Here is a 23,195-nt window from a genome sequence, read left to right on the forward strand (position 1 = left end):
GTATTTTGTGGTCACACCCTCATTGCACCCCCGCCTAATGGTTTTAAAAAATAGTGGTGAGCACAATTTTCCCTTGTTTGTTAATGTTAATCATTTTGCAAGGCTGTTCTGTGAACGGATTCTGTCTTTTTCGAGTATGAGAGAGACAATGTGATACCTGTGGAGCATGATAAGTGATGTAAAAACTGGTCATGCTTAAAGGGGAAGTATACTGTGTTTTTCAACATTTGTGCAATAAATAGGGCTTGTATTAAATTAATTCTAATTAAAAAAAATGTTTTTTTTTCTTGCACTACACAGGGTAAAATCTGAAACTTAAAGTAAAACCACATTATACTTCTTTGTTAGTAGGGCAAAACAAGTCAGCAGTCCACTGGGAAGTATCTGTATAAACAAACCCCTCCCTCACCCAGCTGCAGACTGTTAGACGTTTAGATAAAGTTAGCTCATGATACAGAGGCTTCTCTGTGAACTGCTCGTTTGTTTTAACTCCCAATACAGAAGTAGAATGTGGTTCTAATTATATTTCAGATTTTGCCTTATTTAAGGCAAAAAATAACTAAGACTCATACAGACTTTTTTTGCAGATTGGTTTAATTGAAAATATGTTCAGCACAAGCCTGATTCATTGAACTAATAATGAAAAATGGGGAAATGAATGGAGAACTGAAGTCATGTTGAACAAGGGAATATACTTCTTAAAATATCAAGTTACATATTTTAATATTTTAGATATGTTTTCTAATTCCTGACCCTTATGTCAGGGTAGCAACAATAGTCATCTGCTCTGGTTATTTCTAAAGGCACATTATACAAAACAGTAAGAGAGAAAACAATGTTTTGTTAAAAAGAGATAGTTGTCAGAAAAATTCCTGGCAATTTATTAATGTATATATCAGGAAATAATATATTGAGATAACTAAATATGTATAGGTTGTATGTTTTATTTTATTTTTTAAATGTTTTACTAAACATTTTAGAAAAATGCCATGTAATTAATTTTAAAGACTTCTTAAAGGAATTGTTCAGTATAAAAATAAAAACTGGGTAAATAGATAGGCTGTGCAAAATTAAAAAATATTTCTAATATTGTTACTTAGGCAAAAATGTAATGTATAAAGGCTGGAGTGACTGGATGTCTAACAGAACATAATTTCCTGCTTTTCAGCTCTCTTGGTTTCTACTGACTGGTTACCCTGGTGACCAAACAGTAACCAATCAGTGACTTGAGGGGGGGGCACATTGGCAGAGACACACGTGAAGATTCGGGGAGATTTAGATGCCTGGCAACAAATCGTCTCTTCTTCGGATGACTAATATCCCTGAACGGCCTTCCCGCCGGCTAGAATCTAAATCGCTGGTGGGGTGGCACAAAGAGAAGATTTGTCAATGGGCGACTAATCTCCCCAAATCTTTGCATGTGTCTCTGCTGTTTTGAATCTGAGCTGCATGATGAGGATCAATTGCAAACTCACTGAACAGTTGGCCCCCCTTCAAAACGCTGACTAACTCAGAGTTAGAGAGCTGTAAAGCAGGAAGTTGGATTCTGGCTATTATGTTAGTCACTCCAGCCTTTATACATTACATTTTTTATTTTGCACAGACTATCTATTTGTCCAGTTTTTTTTTTTACACTGAACTGCTCCTTTAAGTTCTTTCCTCTTTAAAAGTGAAAAGCTTATAAGGGTGTATATGTCCTATTCCTGAATCAACAATTTCTAAGGAACGTTCAACTAACTAGCTGAACTGAAGACTTCTACTAGCACTGAAAGCACAGAAATTAAACTTTTAAGTGTTAGTGTTCATTAGTGTTTATTCTCCCTGCTGCTGCTCGAGGTAGGTAGTTCATGGTTCTACAGCCCTGCCATTGCTTGCTCTCCAGGTGTTGGGCTGTTGATTCAGTGGGTGTTACTGCAATACAGAACAGCTGTGCTTCAGAGTGTTTGACATGTTTGTATATGTTTTGCTCGAGCAGCCATCTAAATGACCAAAGAAGGCAAGGCAGCCCATATAAATATATTTAGAGAATGAACCTTGGAATCTAATGAATTATTTCCTATTTTATGAAAACTTTCCCTATAATAGCTTGCACTTGATTTGAGGCCTTCATTCCCCCAGGATTTACTTCCCTGACATAAAAGCCAAGAGGAAGGGGAAACGTTTCTGTAGAAATGCTGTGCCAGTCTCAGTACCCTGCCCAACCAGCAACCCATCACCTTACTCACACAGTAGGTTTTCTCTGGCCCCCATTACAGAGCTTTATAGTATAGGCTTCATATCTGGGCTATAGTTATTCAGTTCTGTACTTATCTGGTTACTAATAAGATTGTCTTTAGCTCACGAGTTTCATGATTAAGGTTTGTGCTGATTATAGTTTTTTTGTGGTTGAAACAATAGGCAAAAAATACATGTTTTTTTTTTTTTAATTTCCTATCCATGTTTGGTCCTTGCAATTTAGATAGATTACCAGTGCACAGATAATTATCCTGCAAAATGGACTTCTGCTTATCTGTGCACTCTTAATTTAATTATCTATTTAGCATGGCCTATCATAGAGTAGCTTCAGTTTCTGTTTCCCCTCTGTAGCTCAAAAAATAACAAGACATAGATTTTCGGTAAATCAAAACACGTGTCTAGCGCACAAGCCCCTTTATCCCCCACCCCTTATGGCTAAAGTGCTTAGGAACACTGTTCCATCAAACATTTAGACAAGAGGCCTCATTTTTCTGTGAAATAAAAAAAAAAAAAGCTGCAATGCTATAAAACGGATTCCCACACGAGCAGGCCAATATTTAAGGATATCCTTGTTGAACACAGTGAAACAATAGAATGGCAGATAAATGCTCATTGATTTTCATTAACTCATACATTCAAAGTTACTCTTAATCAGTGTGGGCAACCTTCATTATTCCAGCTTTTGTTAGACTACAGCTCCTAGCATTCCTTTTTGTAATAGTCGTTGCTTGTCTCTTGACATCTGATTAAAAACAACAGGGTATAATATAACCATGCTCTATAGAATAATGATGATAATTTATAAAGCCGCTATTCTTAGAGCCAGTGTCTCATGAGTGAATATAAATGCAGGGGGCTGATTATTGGCCAAACTGGGCAAATAATGGGATACTACAGTCCTTGCATTAGAATTAACACATACATAAATACTACTTGATTTGAGAGGTTACCAAATAAGCAGATGTAGACCAAAATGGCCACCCATATGCTAGAGGATCGTAAGCATAGGGTTTTCTTTGTACTTGGCACAACTGCAGGAAATGTTAGGGTGCAGTGACCTTTTAAAACCTGAAACCAGTCACAATATCTGGAGGAAATATTAGTTCCTGATCAAAGCTTCCTGATACACATTTGGCATATGTAATCTGGCCCCTAATGGATTTCAATAAATGTCATTTATAGATCTCTTATACATGTCATTAAGGTCACTTGCCACCTTTTGTAAGAAGACTTGTAAGCAAGTCAGTAACCTAAATAGACTGATCAAGTAGGGAAATGGTGGGTGGGACACATTTATAGAGCAACAGAGAGGGTGCCGGGACAGGGAATTGAGGGGAATTGAGGGTTGGACTGGGTCAGTACAACCAAATATGTACTGACAAATACATTTATATAATCACTTTCCTTGACTATTATTTTACTGGATAAACCAAGTGGCAACCCTGCTGTTTTCTTTTTTCCACATCAGTATCGATGACCTGACATACACCTAATATATATTATATGGGAGTTTGCATGTGAGACTGTAAGGCTAATGCCGGAAGGGGCTGAAAATTGGCCTGCTGAAATATGCAGGCCAAGAATTAGCCCCTATGATGGCATTCACATCCTGGATAATATAAAGTCAAATATAGCTACTAAACATTACCTGTATCACAGATAGAAGCCTTCTTTGTCACTCCAGCTATTCCAGAACTACAGTATCATAGCTTGCAGCATCCAAATTAGGCTTTGGTTTGGGGGCCAGTCATAGATACAGTAAATGGTTGGCTTGCTAATTGCATGTACAATGTGATATTAAAAGTAAATATTTGTTTTGGACTGGAAGTTTTCACATAGGGGTAAAACCATTTATTTAAACTTTCTCCGTAATTGGCCGATTTTGTTAGCAGAATTTGTGAAGAACAGATACTGTGCCTCCCATAGAGGCTCTCTTGTTCCACATCTTTAGTTTATCCATTAGACAAGACAACAATCTGAGGATAAAGCTTTTTCTTACCAAGATACCAACTTTCTCCCAGGCTGGTATTGCTATTTCTCCTGTCTTCCTTTCTCTATCCCTTACCTGCAAAAACAAATAAATAACCTTAATAAAGTTATGGGGGAATAAGTAAAATGATTTTGCTACAGGGCTGTGTAACTTGTATTTATGCCCTGAAATACTCCCTTCCCTTTTGTACGATTGCTGTCTGTCTAATAATGGCCAAAGCATTGTTTGATTTGTTATTTTTCCTACGATGGGCCAGATTCAATTCAGTGAGTAAAAGGTTGAAAAGTTATGGACGAGATTCAATTTGAGATGCAATTCAATTCAGAAAAACGTATTTCACAGTTTATCACGTGAAAACTATTGAAGTCTAGGGGAAAAAACTTGAATTTGAATTTGAATTTGAAAGTTGAATTTGGAGAAAATATTTTTCTCCTCAAATTGAATCTCGTCCATGAGTTTACATGTGATAAACCAGGAGATAACTTTTTCTCACTGAATTGAATCTGGCCCTATTCAAATTTGAACGGCTTTAGATCGCTGGATTTAAATGGACAATTGCTCCCTGAACGTTCGTTGGACAAGGATTAAAATCTGAATGCCTATGGCCAGCTTCAGGACCATGTCACACAAGGCATAGTGATTTCAGGGCAGAAGCACAAAAATAAATTGTTGCCTAATGAAACAAATATAATTCTAAACAATTTTCCAATATACATTCTTTAAACATTTTCATATGTTCATTAGCATATTTGTAAATGTAGCGGCAAACAAAACCAGTATTTGTCTCTCCCTTTTTGTATATCTGTTTTTTCTGATTTGTTTTTTAAACAATGCAACAGTAGTCAGCTCTCCTGGTATCAAAATATGGCTTGGAGGTGTATGCAGGTTGATGGACTCCTGATGGACCAGACTATTGTGTGTTTGTGGACTTGCTAGATTTGACACTGGTACTTACTTTTTGTTACTTACCAAAATAGGTGCTGTTGAACAAGTGCAGTGGCCAATAGCAAGCAGATCAAATTTAGGATTTTTTTTTTAATTTGTAGCAGACTGTTCATAACCTATGGTTATTGGCTTTGAATGCACACTGAGTTTTTTTTATTTCTAACAGTGCATCTGTAAAATAGACGTTTTCTAAAGGTCATTCAGTAACCGCGGAGCAATCCATAATGGACCTTTGTTTTACACACGTCTGAGTAGCTTTCATATGCAGAGCCAGGCTTTCATATAATTCTTTCTATATTCACAAAGCTGGCATTTCTTTTATTACCTGGTGTGCCTGCCAAGTCAAGTTTCTCACCAGAATCGTTCCCCAGCTGGCAGACTAGACTGGTTTCTGAGAAGTGCTCTTTAGGCCTCAGTATATCTGATAAAAATCAAGGAATCATCTTACACTTGTTAGCAAAAATAAAAAGGAAATGTGCCTTCACTTGTGTTTTATCAACAACAGCCTTGCAATCTAAAAAGTTCTTGCACACATTACTCCAAGGTCCATCCACATTTTCCAGGGAGTACAGATTGCTATGCCCCAGTGTCAAATAGTCATTGCCCAATTTAAAGTCACAAATAGCCTAGACTTCTTTTTGTTACACATTGTACCAGATGGGCACCTGCATAGTCACATAGATTCTAAAACATGTGTGCTAATTATATAGTTCCTTTATACAGTTGTGCATCATATAACGCAGATGTAGATGTCAGTGCTTGTTGGAAATAATTAACAGTTTCTTGTAATCATGATACAGTACATTGATTTATAAATATATTTTTAACTTTTTTAGCTTTGTGCTTCGCATTTGCCAACTCCGTCAGAAGCTCCCAATCACTACCAAGCAGTATGTCGGGCCTTATATGCAGAGACAATGGAGTTGCACATGTTCCTGACCAAAATAAAAAGTGCAAAAAAGGTGAGTGTCCTACTAATGTCATTGATTGATACATCATGGTATGGTAAATCTTCTGATAACTACAATATATTTGTTCCTGATGACACCGCTACCAGATTGCTGATTAATGATCAGATTGTTGTCTCTGCATGCATGGCTGGTCTTATGAAGGACCCAGTCCCCAAGATTTTAGACTTAATATAAATGCTTCATCTTTATATACTGTAGATTGAATGATCCTGAGTTGCTGCAATCTGTGTTTTACATGACCTGTGTATTAAAGTTAAGCTTCAAGCAGACTCCCTCTTTCTTAGAATTCAATATTAGGTCCTGGTTAATCATTGGTTTATCTTTCTTGACAAGCTGTTGCAGGCACAGTAAATGTTTGTGTTATTACAGAGAACATGCAATTAAAATTGTGTTGGTGCTTCACAGATTTTGTGGATACACTGCAGACATCTGGAAATAAAGGAGCGCAGTGACTAGTTATTGTTTATTTTCCCCAAAATAATAGTGTGTAGAGAATACACTAAATGAAGAAAGCAACCCCTTCTGCTGAGGCTTTCTCTTTCATCTGTGCTGCTTAAAATATGCATATGTCATAGGTTCTTATCCATAATGGCATCACTTGGCATCTATTCTTCAGTCTTGTCCAAGATTATTAACATATAATATTACTAAAGGACCTTAGTGAAAGATTTAAACCACGTGTGCCAGAACTCTGTATAGCCTAGATAACTTCCTCTGTACACGGGGCTGTTTGTCTAAAGACTGAGAATTAGTTGATCCTCTGGTGCACCAAAAGGCACATTTAGCCTTGGTGCAGACACATGGAAGGATTATTTAGTCATGGAAACGTGTAATTATGCATTTTTGTGCCAAAATCTGCTTAGAGTGTCTGCACAAAAGTTGACACAATGCGCAGACACAGTAACCAGCGGATTGGCTGATGCAGGATGAGAATAAGCCCCATTTGCCAGAACCCTAAGGTTTTCAGGGGGTGCTTGTAGGTCTTCTGCCAAACCAACACCACCCTACCCTTCTCAACCTTATCTGGGTTGACAATTTTAAAAAGAGCAGGCTTATAGCAGTCATTACACTACAAACAAGTATTTGTTAATAAAAAATTTAGATGAATTTATATAGCGAGATTTCCCTATATAGGGATTTCCCTCTTTTGACTTTTTATTTTAGAGATTTAATTAATTGCTCATTGGTTGCCAGGGAACCTCTAATTTAATAAGATAGACAAAGGTTTTGTTACAGTTAGAAGGCAATGGTATACTTTTTTTTAAAAATGGCCATGAAGTTGGACCCCCTTAAGACAGAGACATTGAATTTTTGGATTGTAAGTATGTACAAATAGACAATTCTAATGTTACCCTGCAGAGCACCAGGATACATAGGTTTCTGACTATTTGCCCAGATAGAGGGGTTCATATCTCAAAGAATCCTATCTCCTACAAGATTAATTTAAGGGCCCTATATATGCTTTATCTATTACTCACAGACTGTTCCCTGTATGTTTTATGTGTAGGATGGAGACATACAAAGATAGAACCCCAGGGAAGGTTGATATTGTCTGCAGACATTATGGATGCATTCCTCTCTCAACATGTCTGCCTAGGTCCCTAGTGTAATCCATGTGTTAGTTCTGGATGCCAAACAGTCAAATCCACCAAATTTTGCCACCTCCTAGTTGGCAAAATATGCTTTGCTTTTCTACCTCATCAAGTGTAGAGGTGCAAGTTTGCATTTATGACCCACTTTGCATGGATCTTAGAGGATAGATCCTCCCCACTCAGACAACAATTATCAGACTTGGCCAAATAAATAATACAGCCCACAGTAAAAGTGAGTGCAGGGCTACTATTGACTCTTTGTCATGGCTTCTTGATCTTCACCAAAAGTAATGGTGATAGAAAACATTTGGAGTGCCATAGTACTTAAAATTAGATGTACGTCAATGGTAATAGTTTATTTTCCTAATCATAAAGAAAGAAGCCTGTGTGAATGAAGGAGAAGAAATGCAATCAGTGGCTGGGATCCAGCTCATTTTGTAAAGGCTTGTGGATACACGATGGGATGAGAAGACCCTTGTTGATAAGCTGCTGTTCTGCAAGCATGAGATTTCCTTGGCTGTTTCTTTCGTTTGGCTACGTTTAAAAAAGAAAATCTCAAACATTAGCATTTAGCACACATACTCTGAAAGGGCACACTGTGTTAGTAGGGCCCAATCAGCCTTCTTCACAGAAAAAGCTCCTTTATGCCAGGACAAAATACCAGCTTTGCTGCGACAGAGTGGGAGACAATTGCATTGATTTAAAAGGAAAAATCCATCTGAGAACATACTGGATACAATACAAGTGAAACAAAACATGTTTAATTGAAAACGATTTGTTTAGTCTGAAGGTATTAAAGTCCCATCTAACTTTCCCCCTGTGGAATAGTTGCCTAGTTAGCCCTGTTCCACAACTGAAGCAATTTTAATTCAGCTGGAGAATGTTATTTGCATTATTATTACTAAAAGTGGCAGCACAACAAGGTGCACACCCCTGCTTCAAATTAGTATTAGCATCACATAACAACCTTCTCTTTAATAATCCCATTCTATTTAATTCTCCTAATTCATTCTCCTTGATTTATTTTATGTCATTGTTGTGATCTAGGAATTCTTTTTTTGAGGGAGTGCAGCATGCACATTAATATTTTACTTTAATTTTTACATTCAGTTTCATAATAATTTTATATAATTTACATAATCCACCGATGGAACAACCCCCATTGCTCCCCTGTGTTGTGGTCACTTTAGGAGGCCCGAAAACCCTTTCTATTTTTTTTAACTGTAATTTAGAACTACTTCTAGAGTTGGACTAGGAGTACCAAAGGATCTCCTGGTAGGCCCCAGCCTCCATTTCTTATTTCCCCTATAGAACTATATGCAATCAGTTTTTCATAGAAATGGACTCCTTTTTTTCATTTCTTTGGTGGACCCTAATTTTTTGACAGCAAGGAAGCATGTGAGTACTAAGATACACCCCAGACAAAAGTTTTATTTTATTATGAGTTTATTAGCAGTCAAGGGCACATTACAGCAGTACTTTAACCTTTAACGTACCAAATGGCCTTTTATTAAGTGGTACCATTTGGTACATGAATAGATGGTGGCTTATTCATTTAAAATTTGTGTTAATGATACAGAGGGTATAAACATGTTCCTATTTCTCCTGGGGAAATGAATGCAGATTAGATGCAGGGCATTGCTATTTGATTACAATGGAAGGGGCTGCAGTACGTTACAACGTTTACGGTATATCCTAAAAATACAGTTGGCCAATGGTAAGTGATTCTATTATGCTGTAAAGGTTCAACATTATATGTGACAACTGTGAAGTCAACAAAAAGGTCAGATTTGAGTCTTTTGAATCAAAACTCGCAGCTGCAGGTCAAGTAATGAGAAACACTTTCTCCATATGTCACCCATAAGGACAGTTATAAAGCCCTGGGGTTTTTCAACTTGTATAAAGGCACCTGGCCTGGGAAAAATAATGATATTGGATATCAATAGTTGAACATAAACTAGGCTGAGCGTTTGTGAGAAAAACACACCAAAGCATAATCAGTTCTTGGAATCAGTGTACTCAGAAAATATTCATAAATTTATATTTTGTATTGTGAATTCCTGCTATACTCAAATGCATGATGTATGGGGCTTATACTACTTTGTATGCAGGAAAAACTTCTAACATATTCTAACATATCATACTGCATATTGTGCTAAGAGAAGTTAGTTGCTGGCGTCCGTTATATTAACCGTCAAGAGTGCAAATCCACACACACATGGACCTAGGTGCCTTTATGCACTAGGCCAGTGATCCCCAACCAGTAGCTCGTGAGCAACATGTTGCTCTCCAACCCCTTGGATGTTGCTCCCAGTTGCCTCAAAGCAGGCGATTATTTTTGAATTTCAGGCTTGGAGGCAAGTTTTGGTTGTATAAAAACCAGGCGTTCTGCCAAACAGAGCCTCAATGTAGGTTACAATCCACATGGGGGCTACCAAATGGCCAATCACAGCCCTTATTTGGCACCCCAAGAACATTTTTCATGCTAGTGTTGCTCCCCAACTCCTTTTACTTCTGAATGTTGCTCACGGCTTTAAAAGGTTGGGGATCCCTGCACTAGGCAAAACAATATTACATATTGGACATCAGAGGAGAAGGTTCAACCTTAAATAGGTTTTGGAGAAATAGTAATGTAGAGCAAAAAAGAACAACTGCAAATTGTATATGTCTACTCTTTTGAATCAAAACTTTCTATTTATCTGCCAGGCTCTCCTAACCTTGTCCGTGAATATACATTTTTATTAAAACAGATTTGCAAATCTCAACATCAGATATTGTGAAGCTTCATTCTCATTCTATGCACATAATACCATCCAGTCAATACCAGATTATGACCTTACAAATATTACACCAATCCTATCTGACCCCACTAAGAAGGTTCAAAATGGGACTACTGCCAGTCCATCATGTTTGAGGTGTTCAACAGCTGATGCCTCCCTAATTCATTGCATGTGGCTATGCCCAATAATCAAAACCTTTTGAACAGAGGTACTGACATTCGCTGACCAAACAAACGTTCCAACCTAATATCTAATGAGCTCTATGCTATCTGTATAGTAGTAGTAGTAGTAGTAGTAGTAGTCGGATTCTAAGTAAATGTAGCCATAGGAGGGGATTGTGCCATCCAGTGGAGCAATATGCTCTTCCTGGCATAAAACAAGGCATATCTTCGGTGAGAGTATGTTAAGTAGGGATACTATACATAGTTTTATATTTTATAATATCTGGTACATTATTTTTGTAATAAACAAGTTTCAGTGATGTAGTAAGCACCCATTATAACTGACGACATCACTAACCACAGTTTATAAGGAGACATTTTAAGCATATTTTTTGAGTGTGACTATAATATTATTTTTCAGTAGCATTACCATTGGTTGTCCTCAGACTGCAGACATACTAATCATGTTATGTGTAACCTAGAGTTTAAAGAAGATTCAAGAAATGGAAAGAGATACAACAGACAGAGGAGGCTCTGATTTAGATGAGCTGAAAAACGCAGACTGGGTAAGACTGATATTTTCGGTATTTGCAATGCTCTATAGTTTCCCCTCGAACATCAACAAAAGCACACCCAAAGACACCCTTGCTCCCCTGACCTGATCTCCAAAAGCAGACCTGTGTAATGGTTTGCAGCCTCCACATTTGGCCAGTTTTGGTTTCTGACTTACTGCCACTGATCATTGAGCAGCAGCATGTGCAGTGGATTCAGATCTCATTATAGGATTCCTGTGTATAAGACATGTTTATATATTTTTCTTTAAATATTAAGTATTTTGACAGATTTGTTATTACAGTATAACTAAATGCTTTCAAGTCTGAATTATTGTTATTGCAATTGACTTCAAAATCTTTGCATTTTACAGAATGCTGTGGTTATTTGGACTGATTCAACTAATTCAACTGAAAAAAAACATGCACAAATGAAATTTTCATAAATTAGGTCAATTTCCATTAAACTGGCCTGACATAGCACCTTGTGTTGGGCCAAAATAGCCTAAACCTCCAGCAGGAGTCTGTTTGTAATCAAACAATTGAAAATCCTGGAAAATGCTTGGTGGTAATCGTTGATTATTTCTTACAACATCTAATAAAGGCCAACTAAATAAAGGCCAACTAACATACTTTGTCATATATGCAGATTAAAAACAAGATGAATCCTGACTTTAATAAAATATTTTTTTTTATTGTAGAATATGTAGGCGTGGTGTTTAATTTTTCAGAAAGAATCATTAAACTAGGTATCCCAGAACCCAAGCATTCTGGGTAACAGATGCCATATCTGTATATACAGTATTACAATAGAATTTTGCAGACACCTTTGACTATAAATGATAGTGATGTTTCTGTTGGGTGACATTGAGAACCCTGTTATAATTTAAACCTGATGTTCCTTCAGGCCCGGTTCTGGGTGCAGGTAATGCGGGATCTAAGGGACGGTGTCAAGCTGAAGAAAGTGCAAGAGCGCCAGTACAACTTGTTACCGATAGAGTATGAGCTGACACCTTATGAGATGCTTATGGATGATATTCGATCTAAACGGTACACCCTACGGAAAGTCATGGTAAGTCTCTATGGAATTAGTTTTCATCGGTAATGTTGTTGCTAAACATTTTTTGCAAAAAAAGTAGAACAGTACAAATTAAGGTAAATGGTGTATATTCAATCACATTTATCCCTTCAGTGTTAAAAGACCCTTTTTATACAATTTGGTTCCCCTAAAATTGTAGATCCCGCTAGCATTCACCACATCAGAGCCAAATGTATTTACACCTCTGATGAGATAATGCATGCAGTGAACACATAGAAGACATAGAATTAGTCATTTTAATATTATTTTTAAAGTAGAAGGAAAGGTGAAATCACTGGGGGGTGGTGGTAAATGTTGATTTAGTGATTATAATCACTTGCCTGATGCTCCTGTTGGCAGAAAACTGCATTGGTGCAGGGTAATTCCGAGCGAGCACCTCTGAGCAATCATCTTCTTCACTTCAAGTGAAAATCTGGACTTTAAAGGCTATTTAAATCCTATATATGCCTACCACATCTGTAGGTTGCCTGTATATTTCCCAACCAAACCACATCATTTCCTCTGTTGGCATATACCTTCCCATTTTCCTAAATCTCTGCTTTAATTGGACGGCCATTTTCTATCCACCGCATTATCAATGACGTGATCAACTGCGTCATCGAAGAGTAGAAGTTCTCTTAACGAGTCATGGCACATACATTGAAAATGGAGAACATATCGTGCATGTGTATTCACCAATTGCCATGATACTCTGCGAGCGGAATTGCTGTGTTTGCAGGTTTTTGAACACTTAGGGGCACATTTACTATTGGTTGAATATTTAGGGTTAATTAACCCTCGATATTCGACCCTTGAAGTTAAATCCTTCGACTTCGCAATTTTAATCCATCGATCAACCGATTTTCGTTTGATCCCAAATTGGCTAGAAACCAACATAATGCTCGGTAGGTTTTAGGTGGCGAAGTAGGTGGTCGAAGTTTTCTTTAAAGAGACAGTACTTCGACTATCAAATGGTGGAATAGTCGAACGATTTTTAGTTTGAATCGTTAGTTTCGAAGTCGAAGGTCAAAGTAGCCAATTCGATGGTCGAAGTAGCAAAAAAAATACTTTGGAATTTGAAGTATTTTTTATTCTAATCCTTCACTCGAGTTAAGTAAATGTGCCCCTTAGAGATTGCTATCAATGAGCGCACAGAGCCACAACTTTGTGTAAGTAGGAAGCAGCCTAATACTATATTAGATTTTATTACGGGGGGTTTACATGCCATTTAAGCAAAAGAGACCTTTGAAGAAGCAGAAGAAAACTATTGCTCTGTTGTGCTCGCTTGGAAGCACCCCAGGCCGGTGCAGTTTTCTGCCAATAGGAGCACTGATCTGGGGTATCTGGTAAGTGATTATACTTACTGTGGGGTGCTTAACATTTGGTATCACCCAGTGATTTCACCTTTCCTTCTTCTTTAACTCATGCACTCTAAGAAGGAGATGCATTAGGGTTCCATGTATTAGAACCCCCAGCTCATGTCCAGCATATTGTTCATCTGCATCCATGCACACACCTTGAGCTGAGTGCTACTGCACTTATTTATCCTGCTCAGCAGCCCCTGCCTTGAGGAGGCATGACTTTCAGGGTTCCCTTAGAGTGTTGCACCAACTGACTTACACATAGTCCCACATCAGCACACAAGTAGTGACACTATGCGCCCTCCAGGACTCCAGTTAGCTCTGTGTACAAATTGTGGTACCTGCTACTTCACTGGATCTATGCACATAGCAAGTGTGTTTGTAACAGAGAATTTAAGATTATGAGTATTTACTAATTCATATTACATGTCAGCTTCAAACACTGTATTTGCTTTGTTTCTTTTTTAGGTTCAGAGTGACATCCAACCCCGATTAAAAAAAAGTGCTCATGAAATAATCCTGGATTTTATACGATCTAGACCTCCGCTTAATCCGGTATGTATCTCTTCTTAGTCAGAATCAAGAAATTGGTGCTTTTAGCCCAGCTGCTTTAATGAATTCTCTTGTCTTCATATTCCATGATAGCAGTGGGCCTTAATGCTATTTTTAACCAGTGTTGCATCAAAGCAGATTAATCATACCGACAGCTGGCAAACAATCTTTATACAAGTCATAAGCTTCCTGCAGTTCTGGCTGTCCCTGCTAGAAATGTCACATTTATGAAGTGTCTCTGAACATCTACCTTAGATATGTTAGTGCAGAGTATGAGGTTTTTTTTTTTTAATTTTTCATTTAGTCAGGCATGTTTGTTATCAGAAGCAGCCCGTGCTGTTTAGAAAATGGTAATGAGGCATATTAATAAATGAATCCTGTAGGATTCAGATTCCAGAAGCAAAAAAAAACTGTACTAACAGGACAACTAACAGGAACAGGGTTTGTCATGTAGCAGTTTATTTAAAAAGCAGTGTCATTCTGGTGCACAATAAGACATATGGTTCACTGAATTATTATTCTGCATCCGAACTAAAAAAAAAAGTGACATTTTTTTCCTCCTTTTTGTGGCAGATTTATTAAGGTTTCAAGTTGTGTTTTCCACGAAAATTTGAGGTTTCAAGTTTTTTTTGTGGCATATTCGGGTAAAAAAAAATAGAATTTTTGAGATTTATTATACCTCGACCATGGAAATAGCTTGGATCCAAAAATACACCATCTGTCGAGGTCATGTAGAAGTCAATGTCAGATGTCCCTTGAACCATTTGAAGATATTAATAGCCTGCAAGATGTTCTTCAAATATCGAAGTCAAAGGTTTTTTCAGCTAATTTGGGTATCCTGCGGTTCGAAGTAAAAACGTTCGAATCGTACTTCGACTTCCAAAAACTTAGAAAAATGCTCTAGAAGGTCCCCATAGGCTAACATAGCACTTCGCCAGGTTTCATTTGGCGAAGTATTGAAATCAAAGTTTTTTTAAAGAGACAGTATGATTATTGAATGGTTGAATATTCGAACGATTTTACTTCTAATAGAATTCAAAGTCGTAGTATCCTATTCGATGGTCGAAGTATCCAAAAAATTACTTTGAATTTCAAATTTTTTTACTTGAAAATTCCCTCGAATTCACTTCGACCCTTGATAAACCTGTCCCTAACATTCTAAATAACCGCCTAAGTGTGTTTAGATCAGGTGATTCTAGGGTTGCCACCTTTTCCGGAAAAAAATACCGGCCTTCCTATATATTTATCTTTTTTCCCTATTAATAATATTGGGATGAACTATAATTTTTACTGGCCAGGCCGGTAAAATACTGGCTAGGTGGCAACCCTAGATGACTCCTCTAAGTGCTTTAAGGGCATGCAAATTGTTTTTAATTTCTTTTTTTTAATGAAAATTACATTTAACTGTAATTATTTGACAGAACAGACACAGCAGCTGCTGTGAAGGGGTATAGTGTAGGGATCACTGACATTGAAATATGTATATATTTATTTATATATTTATGTATTTTTATGTGTATATATATATATATATATATATATATATATATATATATATATTTTTAGCTTGCTTTCCCCTCAATCTTTTACTATACAATGTGTATCAGACAGTGAGTCTGCAGATTTGTCTTTTTCTAGGTGTCTGCTCGAAAGCTGAAACCTACCCCACCCCGTCCACAAAGCCTTCATGAACAAATCCTGGAAGGGATCAAATCAGAGCGAAAGCTGCGTCCTGTTTCCCCTGATGACATTAGGCGCAGCAAATTAGGTAAGAGTTTGGTTATATTGTGCCAAATATAGATCTGTCACTAAACTTTTTGTCAGTAAATTTTTTTTACAGTAATAGTGAAAGGTGGGTGCAATCGCAGCACAGGGTACAGTTTGTGATTTTGTTGGGGGTTACAGTTCTCCTGTAAGCGTATTCATCTCCCTTGCATGCATTCCTTAAAGGGGTAGTTCACTTTCAAGTTAACTATTATTATGACATAGAATGGCCTATTCTTACCAACTTCTCATTTGGTATTCATTTTTAATTTTTTTATAGTTTCTGAGTTATTTGCCTTCATCTTCTGCCTCTTTCTAGTTCTCAAAAGGGGCACAGACCCCAGCAGCCAATAAACCATTGCCCTGTGAGGCTACAGTATTGTTATTGCTAGCTTTCTGTTCAGTTCCCCTACTATTTATATTCGTCTCTCATTCAAGTCAGTACCTAGTTGCTAGGGTATATTGAACCTTAGCAACCAGATTCCAAACCAGAAAGCTTCTGAATAAAAAGTGAAGTCATTCAAAAACCACAAAGAATAAAAAATGAAGACCAGTTGCAAATAGTCTCAGAATATCACAGTCTTCATTATACGAAACGTTAAAGGTGAATTATATTTTTGCTCCCAGAAAATGCTCAGCAGATCACACTACTACTTCAGGTGCTTTGAAGGGATTCATAATAACCTGAATGATCTACATGGCGGTCATCAGCCAGTATGTAAGAGCTTAGCATGGTTTCCAATAGCTGTTTTAGGTTTTTGCCCCAAATCCACTAGCAATGTTACCATGAATATGTTTATTTATTTAACATGGGAGTTCTCTCACTTCCCTTGACTTACATGATGGCTATCAAAGCTACAAAACATATAAAGAGAAAGTCATACTTTCTGCAAGTCTAACAAACAAGGGAGTGCTCACCACAAATTTTTAAAAACATTTAATGGGGGTGCAGTGAGGTTGTGACCACAAAATTCATACAGACAAATACAAGAGTCCTCTGCACTCAACTCATTAACAATATATTTAAGACATTGAGATATTTTGTGCATACTGTTACTGAAAATGCCTTACCCTTTAAACAAAACAGGGATTGTTTGTCCATATATTTAAACTGGCCAACTACGTCAAAGTCATCCCTGGTCTGGCCAGTCCTACGCTCAACTTGCATCTGATTCATTAAGAATTCTATTGCTGCATTATACATCTACCATACTTTCTGCACGTCTGTTATTGCCTTCACAACTTATAAGGAAACATGTGGCACTTGACCCGATTAGTGTATGCCAGGTGCACCCGCATTAAATGTTAATAATTACCAAACATGTCGACAATGTACCTCTTTTTATTGCGCCTGAATTTATGATATATTTTTTTATGAATAAAAACATCAAGTACGTCTGATAAGAGTCACATTATAAACATGCAGCAATACGGCACCAGTAAATGTTTCCAAACGTTTGCCTTCTTTCCTTTTTAAACAGAGATCACACTGCTTTTTTTTTTTTTTAATAAAACAACAGCTCTAGATCTGATACGGAAATGTTTAGTTGCATGCTGAGAGTTTTAGTTTCGCAACAGCAGGAGAAGCAGAGGATGCAGGCTTAAGCAATAGGGATTAGTGTTGGGAAAATAATTCTATGAACCCTGTGTATAATTGCTGTCGGATTATAGTTTATACCATCTTTGTGCATGAACGATTAAGGGAGCAATTCATGCAAGATTTACTCAACGCAGATTGTATGATTCTGTTATGGAGAACTTTTTTTTCTCTTAAGACTGCCTGGAGTGATATCTCCTCTCAACACTGAGCCATTTATTAGGAACATAAACAAATATTTTATTACCTTCTACCCAGAAAGAGAAGAACATTTTGGGAAAAAATCCATTACAAAGGTGTGAAACAAATATTTAATAGCATTCACTACAGAATTTGTTTTAAGGTTTGTGGCACTGAGCTAAAAGCATATGTTGCAGTGAGCACATATTACACTAGAGCCGTGAATAACCTGTAAAATATACCTTTATACATGGTGCTGAATGACTGTCGATTGTATCACATTTTCTTAATAATTGACCCACTACAGGTATGGGATCCATTATCTGCAAACCTGTTATCCAGAAAGCTTTGAGTTATGGAAAGGTCATCTCCTATAGACTCCATTTTAATCAAATTATTAACATTTTTAAAAAATTACTCTTGCCTCTGTAATAATTAAACAGTGCCCTGCACTTGATGCCCACTAAGATATAATTTTTCCTTATTGGAGGTAAAACAATCCTATTAGGCCTATTTAATGGTTAAATGATTCTTTAGCAGATGAAGTATGGTGACCAAAAAAAGAACCCCAGGTCCTGACTATTTTAAATAACAGGTCCTATACCTGTACTTTAAAATAAACAAAACCTGTACAGTGTTGTGTGTCCTTATATTTTTATATAGGTTTTATATACAGGCATGTTATCCGGAAACCCATTATCTTGAAAGTTTTGAATTACGGAAAGGGCGTCTCCCATAGATGCCATTTTATTGAAATAATCCAATTTTTTAAAAACAATTTCTTTTTTTTCTGTAATAATAAAACAGTACCTTGTGCTACTTGATCCAAACTATGATATAATTAATCCTTATTGGAAGCAAAACCAGCCTATTGGGTTTATTTGATGTTTATATGATTTTCTAGTAGACTTAAGGTATGAAGATCCAAATTATGGAAAGATCTGTTATCCCTAAAACCCCAGGTCCCAAGCATTCAGGATATCGAGTCCCATACATGTACCTGTACTAATGGACCCTTGTGACATCTAATATCCTTTTGTTTTATAAGAGTTTGCTACATTATCCCTTTATACACGTTACAGTAGTGTAAAATAGAGTAGATTGTAATATGAGCTTGGAATATTATACTGCCGTAAACTCTTATTATTGGCTTTGGTGCTGCTATGTGAAGGTTGAACATGTACCTGGCAAGCTGCTCAGAACCACCCCATTAAATGCTTATCATAAAAAGATGGAATCTTTCATTTTTTGCAGTATGTAGTTTACATACAAGAAGAGTTTTAGGTTTTTGACCTACTGTTAAATGTTGCCTTTGTGTTTACATATGTGGAATCTGGCTGCTCAAATGAGTACTATCCTGGGAGGCTGCAGGTTTCTGAACATAGAAATAAGGTGCAGAGATTTGTGGCAATTCATCAAGTGGAAGGCAGGGTGCAAACAACGTGGAAGAGTTGCATCCTTTTTTTTGCACTTTGCACCCTTCCTTTATGGCGTAAATTACCAATATAGTGTCAACTGGTTCAGGTGGAAAAGTTTCATGTTAAGCTGCTTTCTATTGCTTTTAATATCTGTTGCCATTTCAGATTTTGCAAACAATATATGATCTGAAATGTCTAAATGTGCTTTTGTTTTTGTAACTGTCCTAACAGATGATTTTTGTTTTTCCAGTAACGCGGCCTCTTAGCATGTCATACAGTTTTGACTTGTCAGGTAAAAATAAAAAAATCACCTGCCGTGATATTGTGGTGTATGTCACGTGTCATTCATCTGGTCCTTTGTCAGACACGTACATAATTAACTCACAATGCTTCTGTCATGCTCAGGAAAAGAACTGCTACTGGTTATTTTGCTCCAAGTTGGAGAGCTTAAAGGAGTATCCTTAACCCTAAAGTTAAAAAACCTTACTACCCTACATAAACCCCCTCCCCCAGCCTAAGTGTTGCCCCTTCGGTGCAGATTGAGGCATCAGAGTTCAAGGGTGCCATCTACAGCCTCTTTGGTAATCTTCAGAATGAGACCACCGCTTCGGCATTTTTGGGGAGTTTCGGCGAATATGCAGTTAAGGGGAAACAGAAAATTCCTCGAACTGTGCATTGTGCCGCCACGCGGTCTCATTCCAAAGATTTCCAAAGAGAAGAAGATGGCGCTCGTGAACTCCGATGCCTGAATCTGCACAGAGGGGTAAGTAAAACGTTTGGGGGCATTTTCCGGGGGTAACACTTAGGCTGGGGGGAGGAGGGAGGGGGGTCTATGTAGGGTAGGGTTTTTTTAAAGTTAGGGTTGAATTCTGCTTTAACGCTACAATTCCAGTTGAGAAGGAATTCTTGCATTTTCCCCTGTAGACAAGGCAGCAGTGCTAATATATATAATGATAACTGTGCTGCCTTCTAATTGGTTGGACTGCATTCTGATACATTCTGCTTTGCTTTTTATCTTAAAAGTAAAGAAGCAAAAAAAGGATTAGTTCACCTTTCAGTTAACTTTTTGTAAATTATAGAATGGTCAGTTCTAAGCATCTTTTCTATTGGTCTTCATAATTTATTTATTTTTTTGTAGTTTTTTTTAAATTATTTGCCATTTCTTATGACTCTTTCCAGCTTCCAGTCACTGACCCCGATCTAAAAACAAATGCTCCGTAAGGCTACAAATTTATTGTTATTGCTACTTGTTGTTACTGATCTGTTCAGACCCTTTCTTATTCAAATCAATGCATGTTTGCTAGGGGAAAATGGACCCTAGCAACCAGATTGCCGAAATTACAACCTGGAAAGCTGCTGAATAAAAAATGAAATAACGGAAAAACCACAAATAATAACAAATGAACCACAAATAATGACAAATGTTATTTGTTATTATATGTCACAATATCACTCTCTACATCATAATAAAAGTTTATTTAAAGGTGAACCCCTTTAAACAAGAAAGCAGGAGTAGGCCCAATTCTTATGAAAATATTATTAGTTGTCATTGTCCACCATGATAACATAATCTGATATATACATGTTAGTTTAGTGTATATTTTATGTATGTTTTATATTAGGTATATATGTAAATCAACTACCAAACCAAGTATAATAGCAAATAAACTTCCCATGCTATTTTTTCTAACAGATACACTGTCATTAAGGTACAATTTATTTAATAATACTGGCACCTTATCTCACTTGCACTATGTCATAAAGGGGTGAACTTTTACTGTATATATGAAAAATGCAGGATCAATGATTAAGCCTTCTAATGTACTGCTACAGTGTAATAACAGACAGACAAATAATAATAGAATAGAATATTTTCACATAACTTGTATGGTAGAGATTACAAAGCACATTCATCATTAGGGGAGCCCCACAACCTTTGAAACATCACCTAAATGGCTTTTACTATGTCGATCTTTCTATTTCTATAGTCACACCTAACTTTTGATTCACTATAAATGAGATATTTATATTGTAAATCATTGAAAAAAAGAAATATAGAATAACCCCTATGTTACATAGTGCCACTTGTTACCTGCCTTGCTGCTGGGCAAATCTTGTCTTGTCCATCAAGTTATTGATGTTTGAAATGAGCAAAGCATATGTCAGAATCGGCAGAATGATCGATTCAGTCATGGCACAATTCACAAAATGTTATGCTTCAGTGTGGAATCTATTCTTGTTCTTTGCACTATTACCTTAAATAAGTAAACATATACTGGTATTATTTCATGTCCAGTTGCTGAGTGTACATTATTTACTCCAACATTATGTATGAGAAATGACTGGAAATCTATATATGTGATCATATGAATGCAGTCAGGTGCTATAAGGTGCTTTAGAGAAGCATTAAACAGCAGCTGATCTTTCCTGACCATGAGAGAGATCTCTTTGGGTTCCTTCATCAGATGTGTCATTGTTTCTTATTCCTCCCTATCATGTGCTATGTACAGGCTGTATCCTTGTCTCTGTAAATTCTTTCTGCTCTTGATGGAACTATAGCGTGACTGATGAATGATTTGTTCCCCCATGGAATTGCACTATACCCATTTTATTTTACAGTATGTGTTGTTGCTTTTACAAGTTTGTATTGAAATGTTGAAGTAAAATAATATCACACAGTTTAGGAGCAGTGCTGTAAAATGGAATATTTACCTTTGGAATAACTTTCCTGTACAGGAATCTAATGTATATTTGGTAAACGAATATGATTCAGGTATGGGATTTGTTATCTGGAACCTAGTTATCTGGAAAGGCCATCTCCCATGGGGGCAAATTCACTAACTTGCGGAGTTGCGCTAGCACAGTCTTCGCCACGCTTCGCCGCACTTCGTCAGACGAAGTTTCGTCAGGGAGCCGCTAATTCACTAAAATCCGAAGTTGCGCTCAGGGAGGCGAACGGTAGCGAAGTTGCGCTATCGTTAATTCGTCAAGGAAAGCGAAGTTATGCTAGCGATGCCTGATTTGCATACAGCGCCAAGTTAAAGTACAATGGACGTATATGTAGCAGCAAATACATTACACTACACGAGCCTGGGAAAGCTTCATAAGATAAAATAGAGTTGTTATATTGCCCTATACATGAGCCCACTGTATAGTTTAGGTGCCATATGTTAGGAAATGTAGGGGGGAAGGAGGGTACCCCCAAAAAAAATTACGATCTTTTTCAGCCTATCACCCTTAAAAAAGAAAAAGACGCGAGCGTTTTTTGGGACTTTTTATGAAGCAATCCCTATCTACTCTATTGCACTTCGCCTGGTCTGAGGTGGCGAAGGCAAGTCTGGCGCAAGAGGTAACGTTCAGTAAAATGCGCAAATTAGTGTAGTTAAGTCCCTTCGCCATAGCGCAACTTCGCCTGGCGTAAGGGTGCGATGTAGCGCTAGAGTAGATCCACTTCGCTAGCAAATTCACGCCAGCACCCGTTAGTAAATCGGCGAAGTAACGGAATGACATCACGCTGGCGAATTTGCGCTAGTGTTAGGCAATTCGCACTTTAGTGAATTTGCCCCATAGAGTCCTTTTAATCAAATAATTACATTTTTTTAAAAATCATTTCCTTTTTTTTTTCTGTTTTAATAAAACAGTAACTTGTACTTGATGCCAACTAAGATATAATTAATACTTATTGGAAGCAAAACCAGCCTAATGGTTTTAAACTTTTTAGTAGACTTACGGTGTTGAGATCCAAATGATAGAAAAACCCTTATCCAGAAAACCCCAGGCCCCAAGCATTCTGGATAACAGGTTCCATACCTGTATTTATGGCAAAGGTTACTGTAATATATTTACAAGATGAAACTGAAAGTACATTATATAGTGAATAAAGAGCCCCCACTTGTAAGTTTACAGAAGAGTTCCATGACCATATAAAAACACAAGGCCTTGTTTAGAAGAATTTAATTTACAGGATATTCATGGCTCTTGTGTATTATAATGATACAGTATAGCTTATTGTTTACATGA

The 23,195-nt window shown here is 37.1% G+C and overlaps 1 protein-coding gene across 5 annotated transcripts in view; it reads left to right on the forward strand.

Moving 5' to 3' along the window:
- The window catches only part of LOC108719187 (protein spire homolog 1), a 103,561-nt gene that overhangs the window by 56,081 nt on the left and 24,285 nt on the right, over positions 1-23,195 (forward strand). For 3 of the 5 annotated variants that reach the window (XM_018267865.2, XM_018267867.2, XM_018267869.2), the window contains exons 4-9: positions 6,007-6,132; positions 11,157-11,240; positions 12,133-12,297; positions 14,133-14,219; positions 15,855-15,984; positions 19,426-19,467. In XM_018267865.2, the coding sequence (XP_018123354.1) occupies positions 6,007-6,132; positions 11,157-11,240; positions 12,133-12,297; positions 14,133-14,219; positions 15,855-15,984; positions 19,426-19,467 (634 nt within the window). The remainder of the gene's footprint in view (positions 1-6,006; positions 6,133-11,156; positions 11,241-12,132; positions 12,298-14,132; positions 14,220-15,854; positions 15,985-19,425; positions 19,468-23,195) is intronic. The other 2 variants (XM_018267866.2, XM_018267870.2) reach the window with 1 other exon arrangement.

Source organism: Xenopus laevis, chromosome 6L (genome assembly GCF_017654675.1).
Source record: "Xenopus laevis strain J_2021 chromosome 6L, Xenopus_laevis_v10.1, whole genome shotgun sequence".
Classification (NCBI taxonomy): domain Eukaryota; kingdom Metazoa; phylum Chordata; class Amphibia; order Anura; family Pipidae; genus Xenopus; species Xenopus laevis.